The 18,734-nt window shown below is 41.9% G+C and overlaps 2 protein-coding genes and 1 pseudogene across 5 annotated transcripts in view; 2 read left to right on the forward strand and 1 right to left on the reverse strand.

The window, feature by feature from the left end:
• Positions 1–16,376, reverse strand: part of Naip (NLR family apoptosis inhibitory protein) — a 68,772-nt gene extending 52,396 nt beyond the window's left edge. For 2 of the 4 annotated variants that reach the window (XM_078043991.1, XM_005328972.4), the window contains exons 1-2: positions 16,223–16,376; positions 15,907–15,977 (exon numbers count right to left, since the gene is read on the reverse strand). The gene's annotated coding sequence lies outside the window, so the exon portion shown is untranslated. Of the gene's footprint in view, positions 1–4,787; positions 4,858–15,906; positions 15,978–16,222 lie in introns of all 4 variants that reach the window. The other 2 variants (XM_078043990.1, XM_021728873.3) reach the window with 2 other exon arrangements.
• A 20-nt stretch (positions 16,377–16,396) lies between these two features.
• Positions 16,397–18,734, forward strand: part of Aggf1 (angiogenic factor with G-patch and FHA domains 1) — a 40,528-nt gene continuing 38,190 nt past the window's right edge. The window contains exon 1 of the mRNA XM_005328974.5: positions 16,397–16,962. Within this exon, the coding sequence (XP_005329031.1) occupies positions 16,741–16,962 (222 nt within the window). The 5' untranslated portion in view covers positions 16,397–16,740. The remainder of the gene's footprint in view (positions 16,963–18,734) is intronic.
• Positions 17,539–18,660, forward strand: LOC110598515 (coiled-coil-helix-coiled-coil-helix domain-containing protein 2 pseudogene; annotated as a pseudogene).

The following is an 18,734-nucleotide window of genomic DNA, read 5'->3' on the forward strand; positions in this document are numbered from 1 at the left end:
GCTCGTATGCCAGCTGGGTGGAAGTCTTTCCAACTGGCACTGAAAAGGCTCAAGAGGTAGCCAGGATGCTCCTCTGGGAAATTGCTCTCAGATTTGGCATCCCAGTAACCATTAGCTCAGACAATGGGCCAGATTTTGTGGCAGAGATGATACAATTATTGCAAAAGTTTAAATATTAGATGGAAATTACATACTGCTATTGGTCACAAAGTTCTGGTAAAGTAGAAAGAATAAATACAACTTTAAAGGCTCAGATGGGTAAACTGTGTCAGGAAACTCACCTGCATTGGGATGAAATCCTCCCTACTGCACTTTTGAGAATTATTTCCTCTCCCATTAAGAGGACTGGATAGAGTCCTCTTAGAGGCTGGGAGAGCCCTATGAGACAATGTGTGGGAGACTTCTCCCACTTACTAGGGGATTGCAGGAAATAGAGAATTAACATTAAGACAACAGCTTCAAGCTTTAGGAAAACACAGACTCTCAATCAATGGGTTAGGGAAGGTTGCCAGTAAGTTTGACCACAGGTGCACCCTCCTTCAGGAGTGGAGATTCAGTCTAGGTCAAAGGATAGATTATTCCACCCTTAAAACCTCTTTGGAAGGATCCTTGCACTGTTATTTCATCCTCCCCAACTGCAGTAAAAGTTGCAGATTCAGGCCCCAGGATTCATTACACCAGGGTCAAGCCCACAGCCATGGACTGAAAGTGCACTCCAGATCCCACTGCACCTTATAAGCTGACCATCTAGAGGAAGGAAACAGCAGATAAGCTTGAGGATCAGAAGGACAATAGCCCTGCTGCGGTCACTCTGGAAGCTGACGAGCCTGCCCATGGCGGAAGCTTGAAGAAACAACAGCCCTGCTTCAGCCACTCAGGGGCTAGCTCATCAATGCACGGTGGAAGATAAACTAACCAACAGGACAAATGAACTGTTTCATCCTCTAAGACGGTTCTTATATTGTGATGCATTGCCACCCCTTACTAATAGCCGTATATATAGTCCTTTCCTTGCTCTTTGCCACAGGACTGATACCAGTAAGTCCTGCTGACTGGACTCTGGGTAACGAAATTTCATTTGTATTTTTAAATTTTGCTTACATTGGTTTTCTAGGCTTTGGTTGGTATTATTAATTTTACTTTATTGACTTACACAGTTTAACCCATGCTAGCCAAAACGTTAATCTATCACTTAGTATGTTTTCCTTTGATAATCTTAGAGGGCCCTTCCCCACTAAGGACACATATTTTGCCATCATGCGATCCATGTGTCCAACTAATTTATTATGACCAACGGACAGTTCAAAATATACATTTAGGACCTGCACCATCAGAGAGATGCTATAGTTCAGTGGCCACTTGCCTCTGGGAAGGAGAAAGAGTCAACATAGCTAGGATCAAATCCCAATATGTGGGAGACACAATTTACCCAGGAATTTACCCTCCCACTTGGTATTGCTGGCGACTGGCCACTCAGCCTCTAACGTGGAATAAGAATTTTAATTCAAAAATGAACCACCCTGGGCTGGTGTTGTGGCTCAATGATAGAGCACCTGCCTGGCACATGTGAGGCACCAGATTCGATCCTCAGGACCACATAAAAATAAATAAATAGGGGCTGGGGTTGTGGCTCACAGGCAGAGCACTCGCCTGGCAGGCGTGAGGTGCTGCATTCGATCCTCAGCACTATATAGAAATAAATAGATAAATAAAATAAAGGTATTGTGTCCAACTACAACTTAAAAAATATATTTAAAAAATAAATAGAGGTATTATGTCAATGTAAAACTAAAAATATCTATTATTTTAAAAATATCAACCATCCTGGACTGGTGATGTAGCTCAGTTGATAGAGTGCTTGCCTAGCATGCACAGGGCCTTGAGTTCAATTCCCAGGGCCACAATCAATCAATCAATCAATAAAAATCAAAGTAAAAATAAATCAACCATCCTGATCCCCATTACAAGCCCTGGACCAGCTGCTAAACTATATGAGGGTTTAATCCCAAATATTAACCTTCCTTCTTTGGGAAGAATTCCTTTCTGGACATAGCAGAAAGAATAGGCAAGTCTTTGGGTTAAAAATTGTTAGGTCTACGGAGGGGCCCTCATGAGTGAATGGCCCTGAACAGGAATAAGTTTAGATGCTTATTTCCTATTACTGTGAAGTAAGACCAGAATTGAACAAAAGGGTGAAAGACCCCAAAGCTGGGATCTTACTTCAGAAGTACCTGGAAAGAAATGTAGAAAAAGCAGATTTGGACCCCACCACACCCAGTGTGTCACGAAACCCATGTAACAAAATATTGTTCTGGAACACCTCCTAGTGGACAAAGAAAACTACTTGGTTGCGAACAGATAACCCCTGTGGGCTGAGAATTAATGGTCTCAAATGCAAAAATCTCCAAAAGAAATGAGCTCTTTTTAACTACACCAGTTCAGACACTAACCAGATCAGTTCTTTTCAGGGCATCCCTGAGATTCATAAAATTATGGAGTAATTCAGTCCAGATGAATGGAAAGACCAGATGGGCTGTTTTGGATCTGTGGGGAAAAGGCACATACGTACCTCCCCAACAAACTGGAGGAGGACCTATACTATTGGTGTTATTAGACCTGGATTTTTCCTACTGTCAAATAAAACTTGAAAAGACTTAGGTGTTCCCTTGTCTGAAGACTGAGGACCAAAAAAAAAAAAAAAAAAAGGTCCATTGGGGATAGATTTGATCTTGGAGGTCAACAAACTTGGGGTGAAGATATCTGGTCACCTCAGAGGATAATTGCCAGTTATGGTTCTGCTACCTGGGCACAGTACAGCAGTTAGAGCTACAGAACTCCTGTCTATATGCTAAACCAGATTATTCCCTCAAGTGGAGGTGTTGGATGCTCCCCCACTCCCATTCCACTGGGACCCAGTTTAGGCCCATCAGTAGTTTCCCCCACTTTGGATTCATGGTGTCTCACATTATTAAGTGCATTGAGTACCGAAGTGGGCCGACAGTGTTGGTTGCCAGTCCTACTAGCCAACTGGTGGGGATAGACAATGGAGGAATGATATCCTCATGGACACCAGGGAGGGCAGTTATCATTGTCCCCTGGTACAGGCAATGAAGACTTTTTTTAATGAAAGCAGAACAACTGCAGGTGATGGCTCAGTTCCCAAGAAGTTCCTGGGCCCAGGACCAATAATCCTCACAGGTAGTTTCTCAGATCCATCCACCCAGGTCTTCCTGAGTGATGTGTTCCTTCTCTCTCCATATTGGGCATATGGGCAATTGGACCTGGGAATGCTTTACCACTAAGCTACATCCCTGGTTCTTCCTATTTTTTTATATTGAGACAGGGTTTTGTTAAGTTGCTGAGGGTCTCACTAAGTTTCTGAGACTGGTCTCCAACTTGCCATCTTCCTGAGCTGCTGGAATTATAGCTTTCAGCTACTCTGTTCTTTCTCCTTCTTTCTCTTCTTCTTTGTACTGGGAATTAAACTCATGGACATTCTATTATGGAGCTACATACCCAACCCTTTTATTGTTTTTTAAACATTCTGAGATGGAATCTTGTTAATTTGCCTGAGCTGGTCTTAAATTTGTGATCCTCCTGCCTCAGTCTCCAAAGTCTCTGAAATTACAGGCATGCCCCACCATGCTTTGTCTATCTGATCAACTTTTCCTGGCTCCCAACCTGGCCACAAATTCCTCTTCTTCTTTCCTTCATCCCTGTATATGTTCTTAAGAAAAGTGTTTGCTTATTTTTTTTCTTTGACTTCCTTAGAATTCTTCTTTCTCTTCCTCAAACCTAGTCTTAGTTTCTTCATGATAGAGTAAAGTACATTAGGCTCAGAACCCATTCCTTCCCTTGCTTTCAGAATACGGAGAAATTGACTATTAGACCTTCTCAAGACAGGGGAAAATCATCCTATATTAATTGTTCTTATCACGATCATAATGATATAACATAAAATTATTTTTATAGCATTTTGTATTATTGTGTTTAGATATTGAATTATAAATGCTATAATATTGTTATTTTCTCATAATCATATTGTTATACACTTATATAATGATTTATAATATGAATTGTTATATTTTAATGTATAATATTATTTTTATTATTATTTTTTTGGTACTGAGGATTGAACCCTCAACCCTCAGGGGTTTTCAACCACTGAGCCACATACCTAGACTTCTTTTATATTTTATTTAGAGACAGTCTTGTTGACCTGCTAAGTGCCTCACTAAATTGAACTCGAAATCCTCCTGCCTCAGCCTCCTGAGCTGCTGCGATTATAGGCAATGTCACTGCTCCTGGCTTAATGTATAATATTCTTATACTATTTTATTTATTTATTTTTGTATGTGTGGGGGAGAATTACTGGTGATTGAACTCATGGGCACTCAGCCACTGAGCCTCATCCCCAGCCCTGTTTTGTATTTTATTTAGATACAGGGTCTCACTGAGTTGCTAAGCACTTTTGCTGAGGCTGGCTTTGAACTCGTGATCTTCCTGCTCAGCTTCCCAAGCTGCTGGGATTACAGGCTATGCCTCTGTGCCCAGTTATCTTATACTATTTTAATGTAATACATTTTTTCTTTTCTTTCTCTCTCTCTCTTTTTTTTTTTTTGGTACTAGGGGTTGAACTCAGGAGCACTCGTTCACTAAGCCACATTCCCAAACCTTTTTTTAAATTTTATTTAGAGACAGGGTCTCACTGAGTTGCTTAGCACCTGGCTTTTGATAAAGGCGGCTTTGATGGGCTGGGGATGTGGCTCAAGGGGCAGCGCGCTCACCTGGCATGCGTGCAGCCCGGGTTCGATCCTCAGCACCACATACCAACAAAGATGTTGTGTCTGCCAAGAACTAAAATAAATAAATATTAAAAAAAAAGTGGCTTTGAACTTGGGATCCTCCTGTCTCAGCCTCCCAAGCTGCTGGGATTACAGGCATGCCCAGCTTAATGTAATACATTTAAAAATCTCGGTTTGATATAAATATTACTTTTCTGTATTATTACATCATTATTATATGAAACTGGCCTAACATTCTTTCCTTTCCATACAACCTACTGTGAACATAACTGCCCAGATATGGGGTAACGTTGGGAAAGTTTCTGAGAGTTTGTTTTCCTAATGAGAGGGTATTCTGTCATAGTTATCTGTTTTAGTCCTCTAAAAGAGAATTTGAATTGATTTTTTTAAAACTTATCGTTTAGTTAGTAAAATCAAAGAACCTGTTGCCACAATTCCCTTACTCGTTTTCCTCAAATTATCGTCAGCACTCTTGTCCTTCAAATGGAACTCCCATTGCATTTTTAGACAGTGCTCCTATTGAGTAATGTGCATTCAATGAATGATGGGGTTTTAATGCTGGTTTTGTCAGTTGTGCTTTTATTTGTGTGATTTCTAATGAATGTCTAGATGTCTCCTCCTCTAGACTGTACATGATGAGAGACTGAACCTATTTTCAACTCACCATTATAGTGAAATGTGCCTAGCACCATGTCTGGGACATAATGTTTCCTTAATATTTCTATAAATGTTGCTCTATTCTGTCTTTAGAAAAATTCTTGAAAATTTATCTACATTTTAGCAATAAAAATGAAGAAGAATATCAGCAGACCCAGGTTAAAGGTGTTATCTTCCATGCTCCAGCTCTCTGATTTTTTTTTTTTTTTGTACTGGAGATCTAAACCAGGGGCTCTTTTACTACTAAGCTACACCCCCAGCACTTTTTATTTTGAGACAGGGTCTCACTTACATGGTGATCCTTCTGTTTCAGCCTCCCCAGTTGCTGGGATTATAGGTGTTCACCACCTTATTCAGTTTTCACATTTTTTTTTTGAGCTCGTAAACTCTGAAAGTCTAATACCACTCAAGCTATTTATCTATAAGCAATTGCTTTTCTCTTGCATTTAATGATTTTTCAATTCAATTTAGCAGCTTAGACTGAATACTTATTATCTTGGGAACATGCTGGCTGTGCTCAGTACACACGAATTATAGTCACCACTCACTTATTTCTTCCCTTGGTGCTGAGATTGAATCTAGAGCCTCTCGCTTGGTAGGCAAGCACTGTGCCACTGAGCTACACTCCCCTACAACCCCCTCTACTCACTTTTTGATAGATTTTATTTTTTAGAGAAGTTTTAGGGTAACAAAAATTTATTGTTCATTTTCAAAAGTCTGAATCAGTTATTTGCAAATTTAATGAATTTCAGTTTTTCAAAGGAACCCATATAGAATGCACATGCATGTGCTTGAGCATCTGTGCATGTGTGCACATACATGTGCGTGCACACACACACACACACACACACACACACACACACACACAGAGTCAGCCCTCTCTCTCTATTTTCTGATGTGGTCCTGGGGATTGAACCCAGAAATGCTCTACCATGGAACCACACCCACAGACCTTTTTATTTTTTTATTTTGATACCAGATCTCAATAATCTGTCAAGATTAACTTCAAACTTGTGATCTCCCCATCTCAGCCTCCCAAGTTGCTGGGGTGACAGGCGTGCACCACTGCATGCCAGCTCCACTTCCTTTTTCTAGCATTGTTATAACTTCTTCTGGACACCATTTCTTGGATTAAAGGAGAAGGGGAAACCCATAAACTTCAAAACGCAGCAGGAGCATTTTTATGTCACACTATTAGGAAACATTAAGGAAAATTTATTGGTCAAATTTTTAGTAAGTTTTAAGCTATTAATTGCTGGACACTTGTCAATTAATATTTTACTTTTGGAGAAAATGTTGGGGGAATAAAACTTTTACTCTAAGCCAATTGAAATGTTTCTTAACTGGAAGGTTTCTGAATCATCAGTCACATAGATGAAGACAAAAAACAAAGAAGAGCCCTGCATATTCTAAACACTTTCACTGCTAATCAAAATAGCACCAGGAAGTCAAAGAAGTCAAGCTTCTGTGTGTGTGTGTGTGTGTGTGTGTGTGTTTTACTGGGGATTTAGCCCAAGTTAATCTCTACCACATAGTTACACCTCCAGCTCCTTTATTTAAAATAAAATATTTTTTTAAGATAAAGTCTCACTAAATTGCTGGGACTATAGGCATGTGTCACAACACTCAACTAAAGGTTCTTAGATGGGGTGTCAGCAATTATTTATTTATTTATATTTTTGGTACCAGGGATTGAACCTAGGGGCATTCAACCACTGAGCCACTTCCCCAGCCCTTTTTATATTTTATTTAGAGACAGGATCTCACTGAGTTGCTTAAGGCTTTGCTAAGTTGCTGAGGCTGGCTTTGAACTCGAGATCCTCCTGCCTAAGCCTCCCGAGCTGCTGGAATTACAGGCGGGAGCCATGGCGCCAAGCTTTAGCAATTATTCTTTGAATTGAAATTCTCATAAAGCATGTCTAGAAACTAGTATAGTAAGTAGTTTAGTCATTTAAAATTATTAAACATTACTAAGACATCTAACAAAGTATATAAACATTCCATTTGGCTGTATGAAATAAAAACCCAATTTAGTGGGGTTGGGGTTGTGGCTCAGGGGTAGAGCACTTGCCCAGCACCGGTGAGGCACTGGATTCAATTCACAGAACAACATAAAAAATAATTAAATAAAATAAAGGTATCATGTCCATCTACAACTAAAAAATAATAAAAAAAACCCAATATAGTGACTTAATCAAATTGGGTTTAGTTTTTTGACTAATGGTGTTCACAGCACCATTAACGTCTCAGCTTCCTCTCATTGTTCCTTTTCTTAGAGTATGGTGGTCACCTCCATGACTGCCTCATGGTCACAAAATAGTTGCTTCACCTTCAATATAATATCTACCTTCCAGGTAAGGGGACTCAGAAGAAAAAGAAAGATTAAAACAAAAGCCTAAATCTGTTTTTTTTTTTTTTTAACAGAAAGCAATAGCTTTCCCAGAAATCTTGCTTCTAGATTTCTACTTATACCTCATTGGCCATAACTTTGTCACATGGTCAACTAGTTGCAAAGAAGAATCAGAAATACATTCTTTATTAGATGTATTTCTACCTCTAACAAAAGGTGAGCACTTGCTGTGAATGAACTATTGGTGAGAGTGCAGCCCACAATTATGCACGAAGACTCTGAGTCCTAAAATGACAATTTGTTTCATGGGGGAGCTGGGAGCCTGGGAAGCTGCAGCCTGCTTTGTTCTTGCACAGCACATCTCTTACAGGGTGGTGTGAGGTTAAATCTTAACTATGGCATAACACATTGAAAACAACTAACTGGTTTGCTAGTACTAAGAAAACATTTCCCCAGTGACAAAACAGGATATGTTCTCATAAAATGCCAGGAAACATACACCTAAAGTACACAGCAGGTAGTATAGTTGGGGCCGTAGTTTTCTCCTTAATCAGGGTCAACATCCCACAATAATTAGTCTAGTGTCAGGAGTCGTTGCTGTCCTGCTACGTTCAGCATTCCAGCCTCCTTAGCTTCAGCTAGTAGACAGGAATTCTGTGTTGGGATTCCTTAGGGTACTTATTCTCTCCATGACTTCAGGAGGTTGGACCCCAACAAGTTTCCCTGTAAGAAAGTTGGGGGAATGGCTATTCAGTTAACAACCTAACAGTGTCTATTGCCAAAACAGTTTTAAAAATAGAATTCTGCAATCTGTATACGGGGTAAAAATGGGAGTTCATAACCCACTTGAATCAAAGTGTGAAATATGATATGTCAAGAACTATGTAATGTTTTGAACAACCAACAATTAAAAAAAAAAAAAGAATTCAGAGCCAGGTGCTGTGGTGTATGCAGCTGGGAAGGCTGAGGCAGGAGGATCACATGTTGAAAGCCAGCCTCAGCAATTTAATGAGGCCCTAAGCGACTTAGGAAGACCGTGTTTCTGTTCTTGAGACTAAAAGGCTCAGGAGTCACTCCAATTAAACTGGGCTAACTGGGCTGCACGAAATAACCACACAAGAGACACAAATACCTTTTTCTTTGGGGTCACTGTGAGGGCTCTTTCTGACCTTAAGGGTCCGTAGAAAGAGAGAGAGCGCGAGAGAGCATGCGCTGACCCCTTTTATTGAGGAGAAGCTATTCAAATGAGGCAAGGGGTCAGGTTTGGGGGGGGGGGGATGAGTATCTTCATGATGTCACTGTCAGCAGGTTGATTGACACCTGTGTAGGCCACACCCAAGGGCACAGTAAGAGAAGGGGACACACACAAGGCATTTCCATGGAAGATTCTATCCTAAACAGGGCAAGGGGTTATATTACAAAGGAACAGGTGAGCATAGCTTCACCCATGGGGCTGTAGCAAGACACATCCATGTGCGAGACTGACCCTCGGCCCCAAGAAGGGTGGGGAAAGCTCTGCCACATTTCTTTCACTGGGCGCCTCAGCACCCAGCCGGGGAGTATAACTCAGTCACGTGTAAGGTTGGTCTCCCACACATCTCAAAATAAAAAATAAAAAGGACTGGGGACGTGGCCCAGTGGTTGAGCATAGCTGAGTTTAATCTCTGTATAAATCAATCAACAGAAACCAGAAAGGGTCAATTCACAAACTTTTTGGAAACAATGAGAAAATAAATGATTTACTTAAGGTTTTGAATAAAAGTTTTTTACAGGCCAAGGCCAGAGATATTACTAGAGATTATTAAAGCTCAGCATAGATGGGCTGGCTTGAGTGAGATTTTTGTTTTGTTTTTGGTACTAGGGATTGAACCCAGCAGGGCTTAACATCCCCAGTCCTTTTTATTTTTTACTTTCAGACAGTCTTTCCGAGTTGCTTAGGACCTCACTGAGTTGCCAAAACTGGCCTGGAACTTGCAGTCTTCCTGCCTCAGCTTCCTGAGTCCCTGGGATTATAGGCATGTGCCACAACACCTAGTGTAATGAACACCTTCAAAAGAATTTAACATCAATGTAGAATTGCTAATTTTTGCTTTTTGTAGCCAAATTTGAATACTAAAAAATAGAAATAAGACAGTCATGGTCAAAGAAGCACTGTTCAAAGCATAACTTTTAAAATCCATACTTCATTTGCATCTCTTGAAAACTAGTATTTCATAGTATCCAGCAGCCCTTATTACATCCATGTTCTCTACACACACTCCTTGCCCCATTAACTCACATATTTTGTTGTATATTACAAATACATCAATCCAAAATGGAGTGTAACATTTTATTACATAGTCCTTCACCAAAGAGAGTTTGAGAGGTTCAGCTCCAGGATAATTCTTTGATCTTGAATCTTGAAGACCTAGGATTAGGTCTGTGGAGACACACTGTTTTCTGAGGGTCAGCATTCTCATTATTGGGGGGAAAGAGAGAGGAGGAAAGTGTAGGAACATTTATAATATAGTAATATATTTATTAAGGGGATTAAGCCCAGGGACTCCACCCTCCACACGCCCCCTACCCCATGCCAGTGAAGCACCCTACCACTGACCTACATCCCCAGCCCTTATTTTGTGCTTTAGCTATGGGCTCTGGATATGTTGCCCAGGCTGGCCTCAAACTCTTGGGCTCAAACAATGTTCCTGCTTCTCCTTCCCAAGTAACTTGGACAACAGGTGTACACTACCACACTCAGCTTAATAATTTTTAAAATCATTATACAATCATAAGATAAAAGTATAAATGTAAGAGTATCCATTGGGGATGGAGAAGTTCTTTGGCTTCCTTTACCATCACTCCAGTGTTTTAATGTTACATCCAACAATTTTTCTCTTGGACCTCCAGGGGAGGAAATAGGTAATAGTCAATTGACTAAAGGTAATATGGAGCAATAAATCAGAACTATTGAAATGCTATCGCTCCCCAGACATCCTTCTGTGACATAAAATAAGATCAGGTAGGGGAGAGTTAGCTACCCACAAGATCCAATATAAATTATGATAAGTGAATGTTCATTAAATAAAGAACTGATGTCTAAAAGACATGGGACATAAGTTAGGCTTTGTTGAGTTGATGGTATTCCCCTATTGTGGAATATGTAGTATTTCAGGTATTTGGACCCCATCTGCTGAAACTCACAAGCTCTTGGAATGGCTCCAAGTCAGGCTGAGCATAAGTTAGCTATTGTTTCATACAGAACACCCAAAACTTTAATAGCTTCAAACAACCACATTATTTCTCACAAGCGTGAGGGTTGTGTGGGGGCTGGCTGATCAACACTGGCATCGATAATGTTCCTGAGGGTTCCCTGGAGCCTCTGCTCTAGTTAGGCTTAGCTCTGGAGCATTTTAGCTGGGAAAGATCTGCTCCATGTGGAACTCATCCTCCTCCTGAGTCCAGCAGAATCCCAGAGAGCAGGCATACTGCTGAGTCCTCTTGAAAACTAGGTTTAGAAGGGGTTTTCTCTTTGGCATATTACTTCATTCTACTGACTAAAGCAAATTATATGGCCAAACCCTAGACTCAAAGGCAGAATGGAGAATCAATCTCTTTCTCTCTCTTTTGTTATTGTTATGGGGATTGAGCTCAGGGTGCTCTACCACGAAGCTATATCTCAAGCTCTTTGTTGTTTTCTTATTTATTTATTTGGTACTGGGGATTGAACCTAAAGTGGCACCCCTTTTCTCCACAGAAAAGTCTTAACTGGGCTTCTCCAGAAATCTTCACCATCGCTGATTTTTAGGACTGTCAGCAAAAGAGTCTCTGCAAAAGAATTCAATGTAGATAAACTTCCTATTTTCATGTTGCCCTGTTTTACTTAGCCATTGGCGGGGAAGATACCAGCACTCCTGGTGCTGGACACCCCCTTACTAGTTTTTCACAAACATATCCAGTATAGTAGTTTGTAGAAATGTGTAAACAAGGCCTCTGGCCTTGAGCTGGGCTTCACAGAGATGCCTACATTTTTAAGATAAGTTACCAACTGGGCTCCATGGTGTCAACTGGCAGAGGGAGGAAAGAAAGGAGAGAAGAAGCTCTCCCTTTCTCAGGTGTTGTCCTTGAAGAGTTAACTTGCCCAAAACAGTGAAAGAAAAACCTGCTTTTATGTGAACTTCTGAAGCCCTCCCTTTACATGCTGGGTATAAAACTCTGAAACTACTTGAAATCAGAGTTCAGGGGATTAATTGATTACAGCAAAATCTGTGCCCTCTGAACCTGGCTACAGCCAAATAAAACTGTTTCCTGATATCTTTGGTGCCTTGCCTCATTTGTCCCTACAACAAACCAGGAGCACTTAACCACTGGGCCACATCCCCAGTCCTTTTTGTTTTGAGACAGGGTCTCACTAAATTGCTTAGGGCCTCATTAAGTTGCTGAGGCTGGCTTTGAACTTGCAATCTTCCTGCCTAAGCCTTCCGAGTGGCTGGGGTCACAGGTATGCTCCACTGCACCCAGCCTTCTGAGTTATTTTCTATTTTGAAACAGGGTCTCTGCAAGTAGCCAAAGCTGGCCATGAACTTGTAATATACCTGCTTCAGCCTCTGGAGTAGCTGTAATTACAGTGTGTACCACTTGGTAAGAATCTCTCTTTAATAAGGAAAACTACAAAATCATGGCAAGGGATATGAGCACAGAACAAATAACAGATAGAAGCCATTATTTGGATCTCCAAAGTGTGGGATGGTCAACTAACGTGTCAGCTTGACTGGGCCACACAATGCCCAGATATCTCCTTAAATGTGATGTCTGTGTGAGGTTGATATCAAAAGAGATTAACACTTGACTTGAAGAACTGAGTTAAGCAGATTGCCACCTCTCCCCGGCCCCCATGTGAGTGGACAGTGTTAGGTTCAGGGCAGGCTGAACCAAGTTGTCTGCAGGGTGGGCTGAACAAATGGTAGCTGTAGGATAACCCAGGGCACTCAAACCCCCCACTGTCTGGTTCTTTATCACCAGTTTGCGTCAAGGCTGAACCCCCACCCGTCTGATGCAATGGAAACCCACATCTGACCCCTACCCCATCTGCCTGAAGGCAGAAGATGATACCCTTAGCAACTACTGTATGATCCATTCACTGTACGCCAACAAGGCAGCTTGCAGACCTAAAGACCCCATTAGATTTTGGCTATAAAAACTCCCTCCTGCCGGGCCCCTCTCTCTTGCTCTCTCTTTTTGTCTTCTTTCTCACTGCTGCAATAAAGATCTCCTGTGTTGTGGTCACTTTCCTTTCAGACATCAGGCAACACACAAAGGGTTTGAACAGAACAAAAAGGCAAGCATTAGTCTCTGCCTGCCTGCTGGAGGGAAGCACCAATTTTCTTCTGCCCTTGGCACTCCTAGTTCTCAGGCCTCCAGATTTGAATTGGGATCGACATGATTGGTTCCCAAACTTGGAGGTCTTCGAACTATGCCTCCGGCTTTCCTGTTTCTCTGGCTTGTAGGTAATACATTATGTGACTTCTTGGCCTCCATAATCAATACAGCCAATTCCTTATATTCCCTACCCCCCTCTATACACACACACACACACACACATATAACAAGTAGAAGAAATTACATATATATAACATTTATAAATGTAATATATATATATATATATATATATATATATATATATATATATATATATAAAATTTCTCCCATTGGGTCTATTTAGCTGGAAAACCCTGACTTATTACCTGGAAGGAAAGAGATCTATCAACTGATGCTAAGCACATGCCAATTCTGATTCATAGAGAGACAGTTAAACTTTCTTCAGATGAAAACATGAAAAGAAGAAAAAGTAGGAGAAGAGCAAAGAATGGGGAGGAAAGGGACAAACACAGCAGGGGTAGTGATGGTAAAAATGAGAAGACCCTGGAGCTTATCTGAAGCAAACATGGATGATGAAAATTATGGAATAACCAGTAACGAGTAATGACAAATTTTCTTTCTAACTTGAACCATTTCCCCTTTACATTTTTTTTTTTTTGCCTTTTCTAAAAAAATGAAAAGCTGCATAAGACAGGGAGTCCCATTCCCACAAGCTTCCATGGTCCTTGGAACCCAGTAGTAGTGGCTGGCTGCCCTGTGCACTCACTCATTTACTTTACCTCCTTCACCCTGAAGCTGTGTGAAATGCTTTACCCAGTACTAGCTGTACAGTCAGATGTGTTTCTTGAGCTTCAGTCAGGTTTCTGAAGTGCTCATTCCCTACTGGACATTGGTACAAGGGTCCTGAAGGTACCTCAAATTGGGTATAACCATCCAGGCATACCCATAACCCCACAACTCAGGAGGTCAAGGCAGGAGGATTGCAAGTTCAAGGCCAGCCTCAGCAACTTAGCTTGGGCCCTAAGCAAGTTAGTGAGACCCTGTCTCAAACTAAAAAACAAAAAGAGCTGGGGAAGTAGTTCAGTGGGGGTTAAATCTCTAAAACCCTACCCCATCACCCCCATAAAAGAAAGACCAAGACCTTTTCAGAAACAGTGTTAAAACTTGGGCTGGGGTTGTGGCTCAGTGGTAGAGCACTTGCCTGGCATATGTGAGTCTCAGCACCACATATAAATAAATAAATAAGGTGTTGTGTCCATCTACGACTGAATAAATTTTAAAAGAAGGACTATACCAACTTAAGAGGCTGGTGGGAACATAACTCAGAAGTAACGCCCTTGCCTAGCATATGTGAGGCTCAGTATTGGCATGTGCTTAGCATGAGCCATGTTCAATCCCCAACACCACACACACACACACACACACACTCCAAAGTAAAAGAAAAAATAAAATAGAAGGACTAAAGTAAAAAAGAAGGTAGGTGAATTGATAAACTTTCATGTTAATTCTATCCCCAATTAGTCTATACATTTGAATGTAATTTTTAAAAAAACGTTCCATTTGATTGCTTGAGGAATTGAAAAATTAACTTTAAAATTTATATGGAAAAATAGAGGAGATTCATGATAATTAAGTCAATTATGTCTTTTTTTTGTGTGAGTGGTGTTGGGGATTGAACATGGCTCATGCTAAGCACATGCCAATACTGAGTTATATGCCCCCTAATCCCACTAAGCCAATTTTATTTATTTATTTTTTGGTACCAGCGATTTGAACCCAGGGTCACTTTACCACTATCTGCAGCCTTTGTTATTTTTACTTGGAGACAACTTCTCACTAAGTTGCTTATGGCTGTGCTAATTGCTGAGGTTGGCCTTGAACTTCCAACCCTCCTGCCTCAGCTACCCCAGTCACTGCAATTATAGTCACGTGCCATCATATCCAGCCCATTAAGTCAATTTTGAAAAAGAAAAGCAGAGTGAAGATTTACCTTATCAGTTATTAACACAATACATAGCTCCTCAGCTTCCCCAGGGTCTGGGCACTGGTGATGATTGACCCTGTTATCCCAGGAAAAATGGAATGATTTAAAGATGCTGTGCAGCAGTCATCTAGTTTGGAAATCTTCTGTCTGTAGATTCCAAGAATTTGCTAAGATATGGAAGAGCCTCAGAAAAATGACCCAAACATGGTGAGCCTTCTCAAAGATATGTGTCTCACAAGCACTGGCCCTTAGGTTTCTGTTAGTGAACTTTCTTGCCACTGCTGTTCTGACATTTTGGTTAACCACACAGTTTCTGTGGGTACTGCCTAGTTTGATGGTGGAGATAGCTGAAGGAAAGAGAATACAGACAATAATGGGAAGTTTTGGGTGTGGTGATCCATGCTTGTAATCCCAGCAGTTCCGGGTTTAGGTAGGAGGAGTGTAAAATTCAAGGTCAACCTTGGCATTGGCGAGGCCCTAAGCAACTTAGAGAGACCCTGTCTAAAAATAAAAAAAAAAAAAATTAAAAAAGGCTGGGAATATAACTCAGTGGTAAAGTACCCCTGGGTTCAAACCCTAGTACCAAAAGAAAAACACGGAAGTTTGACCTCTGGAAAATCTCAGGCCAGCTCTCTGAAACCAGTATCTAATTTAAGAGACCTTGAGGAAGGGAGGAAGTGTGTTTTAAGAAGCCCATGATTTAAAGACTAGTGAAGCAAAGGTAGGGTTCATACAGGATAAAGTAAACCTACCCAACAAGAGTATTTTTCTCTCCTGTTCCACAGAGCATTTTCTTTTACTTCCTCACCAAGTGTTCTCTTGTCTGCAAGTCAAATATAATTAATTAGTCCTCTTTCCAGGGTGTCTAAACTCATGGAATCAGCAGACCAAGTAAGCAGGGCATCAGAATACAACGTTCTAGTTCTAAATTATCATTATCTCTACAATCCCTGGCAAATTATTTCCAGATGTGACTCAGTGTTCACATATGGAAAATACAGAGCTGGGAACTGAACTCCAAACAAAAGGTTTTTCTCAAAGACGGTCGGCATGTACAGAAATTTTTACCTCGCTAGACCTTCTACAACCACTTTCCTTCCACCTTTCCACGTCCCCTTGTGCGGCCCGGCAAGCCGGATGGAGGTGCGCAAATGTACCAAAATGCCCTTCCCGCTTCCCGTCGCTTCCTTTTTCGTCTTGGCCCCGCCCACCTCCGGTAAATCGTTTCCGGTTCTGCTCGGGAACCGCCGAGCGCTCTGTCTTCTAATTCTTTAACCCGAGTACTTCTCCAAGTCGCCTCTCGGCATTTCGGTCGCTGTGAAAGGTTATTGTCAACAAAGTGTTCCGATTTCAAGTCGCGCAGATCGGACAGGGGCCGTCCTCCGTCCCCTTGCTCATTGGTTCGCCGACCCGTTCGACCACAGGTGATAAGTTTCAGGGCGTCATGGCCAGGGGCCACCGCGGCAGGCAGGGCGTGAGGCCACCTTTCGCAGCCCGCGCTCTCCCGTGGCCTCTGGGGCCGCCGGCATCAATCTTGGTCTGAGCGTAGTGCCTCCGCACTCGCGGGCCACTTCTCGCTGGACCTCATGGCTTGCGAGGCACCGTCCCCCCCGCCGTCGCCTTCGTTGTCACTGTCACCGCCCACCTCCCCCGAGCCTGAACTGGCCCAGCTGAGGCGGAAGGTGGAGAAGTTGGAACGCGAGCTGCGGAGCTGCAAGCGTCAGGTGCGGGAGATAGAGAAGCTGCTGCATCACACCGAGCGGCTGTACCAGAGCGCAGAAAGCAACAACCAGGAGCTCCGCACGCAGGTGCGCTGTCCGCCTCTAGCTCCGAGCCCCTTCCAGCCCGGTGAAGTCTTCCAAGCCTTTGATGGCTTCGGAAGGGCTCCCTAGCTGGAGCCCAGAACTACTTTATAGAGTAACTGCAGTAAATGAAAGCCTAGAGTTGTAATTCCAAATACAACTGGAGCAAATCTAAGTTTCAGTGTACCTGGTTTAAGAGACCCTTGGGGCTAGCGTGAATTGAACTCCAGTGCTTTGGCCAGACGGTCTAAATTCTCACTTGTCCCAACGCCCCATTGACAGTTGCGGGTTGTGTGTATGTTTGTGTGTGTTATAATGAGGAATCGAACTCAGAGCTTCACACATTCTAGACGCTGTAACTCTGAGCTACGTTCCCAGCCTTGCAATATTTTTTCTAGCCTCGCATGGTGATTCCCGCTTGTAATCCCAGCAACCTTCAGGAGGCTGAGGCAAGAGGATCTCAAGTTTAAGGCCAGCCACGGCAACTTATCAAGAACCTGTCTTTAAAGAAAAAAAAAAGGCTGGGAATGTAGCCCAGAGTTGTTGTTCTTGGGTTTTAATCCCCAATACTGCCGAGAAAAAATGAGCTCCGAGTAAAAATGAGTTCCGAAAATTAACTTTTGAGTTGAAATGACTTCTATGGCCATTGGTTACAGTTGTTGACATTATGACATACATTGTTTTTTACTTTTTACTCAGTGCTAGGTCTTTAATTCCTCTTATGTGTAGGAATTGTGCCAGGATTGAGAAATATGGTAAACATGGGAGGAGACCACAATATAACATTAAATAAAACTCTTTTATACTTATAAATTGTTAAAATACTGCTTATCTTAAAGATTCTCAAAGAAAACATTTTACTAATCTTCCAAGAGCCAGCATTTTCTTATTAATGTTAACTTGATAGTGGTCCATCATAAAAAATGGAAATATGCTCCCCAGCTTCTGCTGGCTTTCTCGTGGGGTTGCCCCAAGCTTTGCCCTTTAGCGTTCTGGGCTCTGAAACTTGTGCACAGCATGGCGTGTGGAAGCTGAAGCTGCACCTTGCAAACCCCCCACCTCCTAATCCCAGCCAGCCAGGCCCCTGAGATGAAAGCTGCACCCAGGCCAGCACCAGCAGCTCTGTCACAGAAGCAGCCCTTCCATCTGTAGTTGGTTCATCTGAGGCTGCACACCAGCAGTCAGGTCTGATGGTCAATAGCAACCACTGCAGCTAGTGTGGCTGTGGGCTTTTCTGTTAGGCACACACTGGGTTGTACCATCACTGTGGGCCTCAGTGGGGGAAGTATTATTGGGTCCTCTGAGACTGACATCATTTACTGGGAGCCTCAGGGAACCCAGCCACCACAGCAGAAGCAGCTTGGTGGCCCTTGTCTTTATCAGATAAAAAAGTTTTTGTAGTGTGCCCAGAATCAGGGTGATGTTAAGCTCTGTGAAGGTTTCAGTGAGATGCTGAAATAGTGCAGAATTGCAAACAGATTAGTTAATCAAGAAGTTCAAATTGAAAAAGTGGAAAATCGGCTCTGATGACTAAGTTACATTAATATAAAAATGTAATTGATAGTGAAAGTACGAACTGTAAAACCACAATGTAAAACCTCACTTAGTAGCTTTGTTGTTTCTGAATGGCAATGGAAGAGAATATTCTAATTGTATGGAAGTTCACTGAGTTGGTACAGAATTTAGGACTGGGCAGGTGTTTCTGTAGCCTCCTTAAACCAGCTGTTCTGATACACTTTGTAAGTTAATTAGAATAAAGTAATTTTCTACTGGGGGGG

The sequence above is a fragment of the Ictidomys tridecemlineatus genome, chromosome 1 (assembly GCF_052094955.1).
Source record: "Ictidomys tridecemlineatus isolate mIctTri1 chromosome 1, mIctTri1.hap1, whole genome shotgun sequence".
Lineage (NCBI taxonomy): Eukaryota > Metazoa > Chordata > Mammalia > Rodentia > Sciuridae > Ictidomys > Ictidomys tridecemlineatus.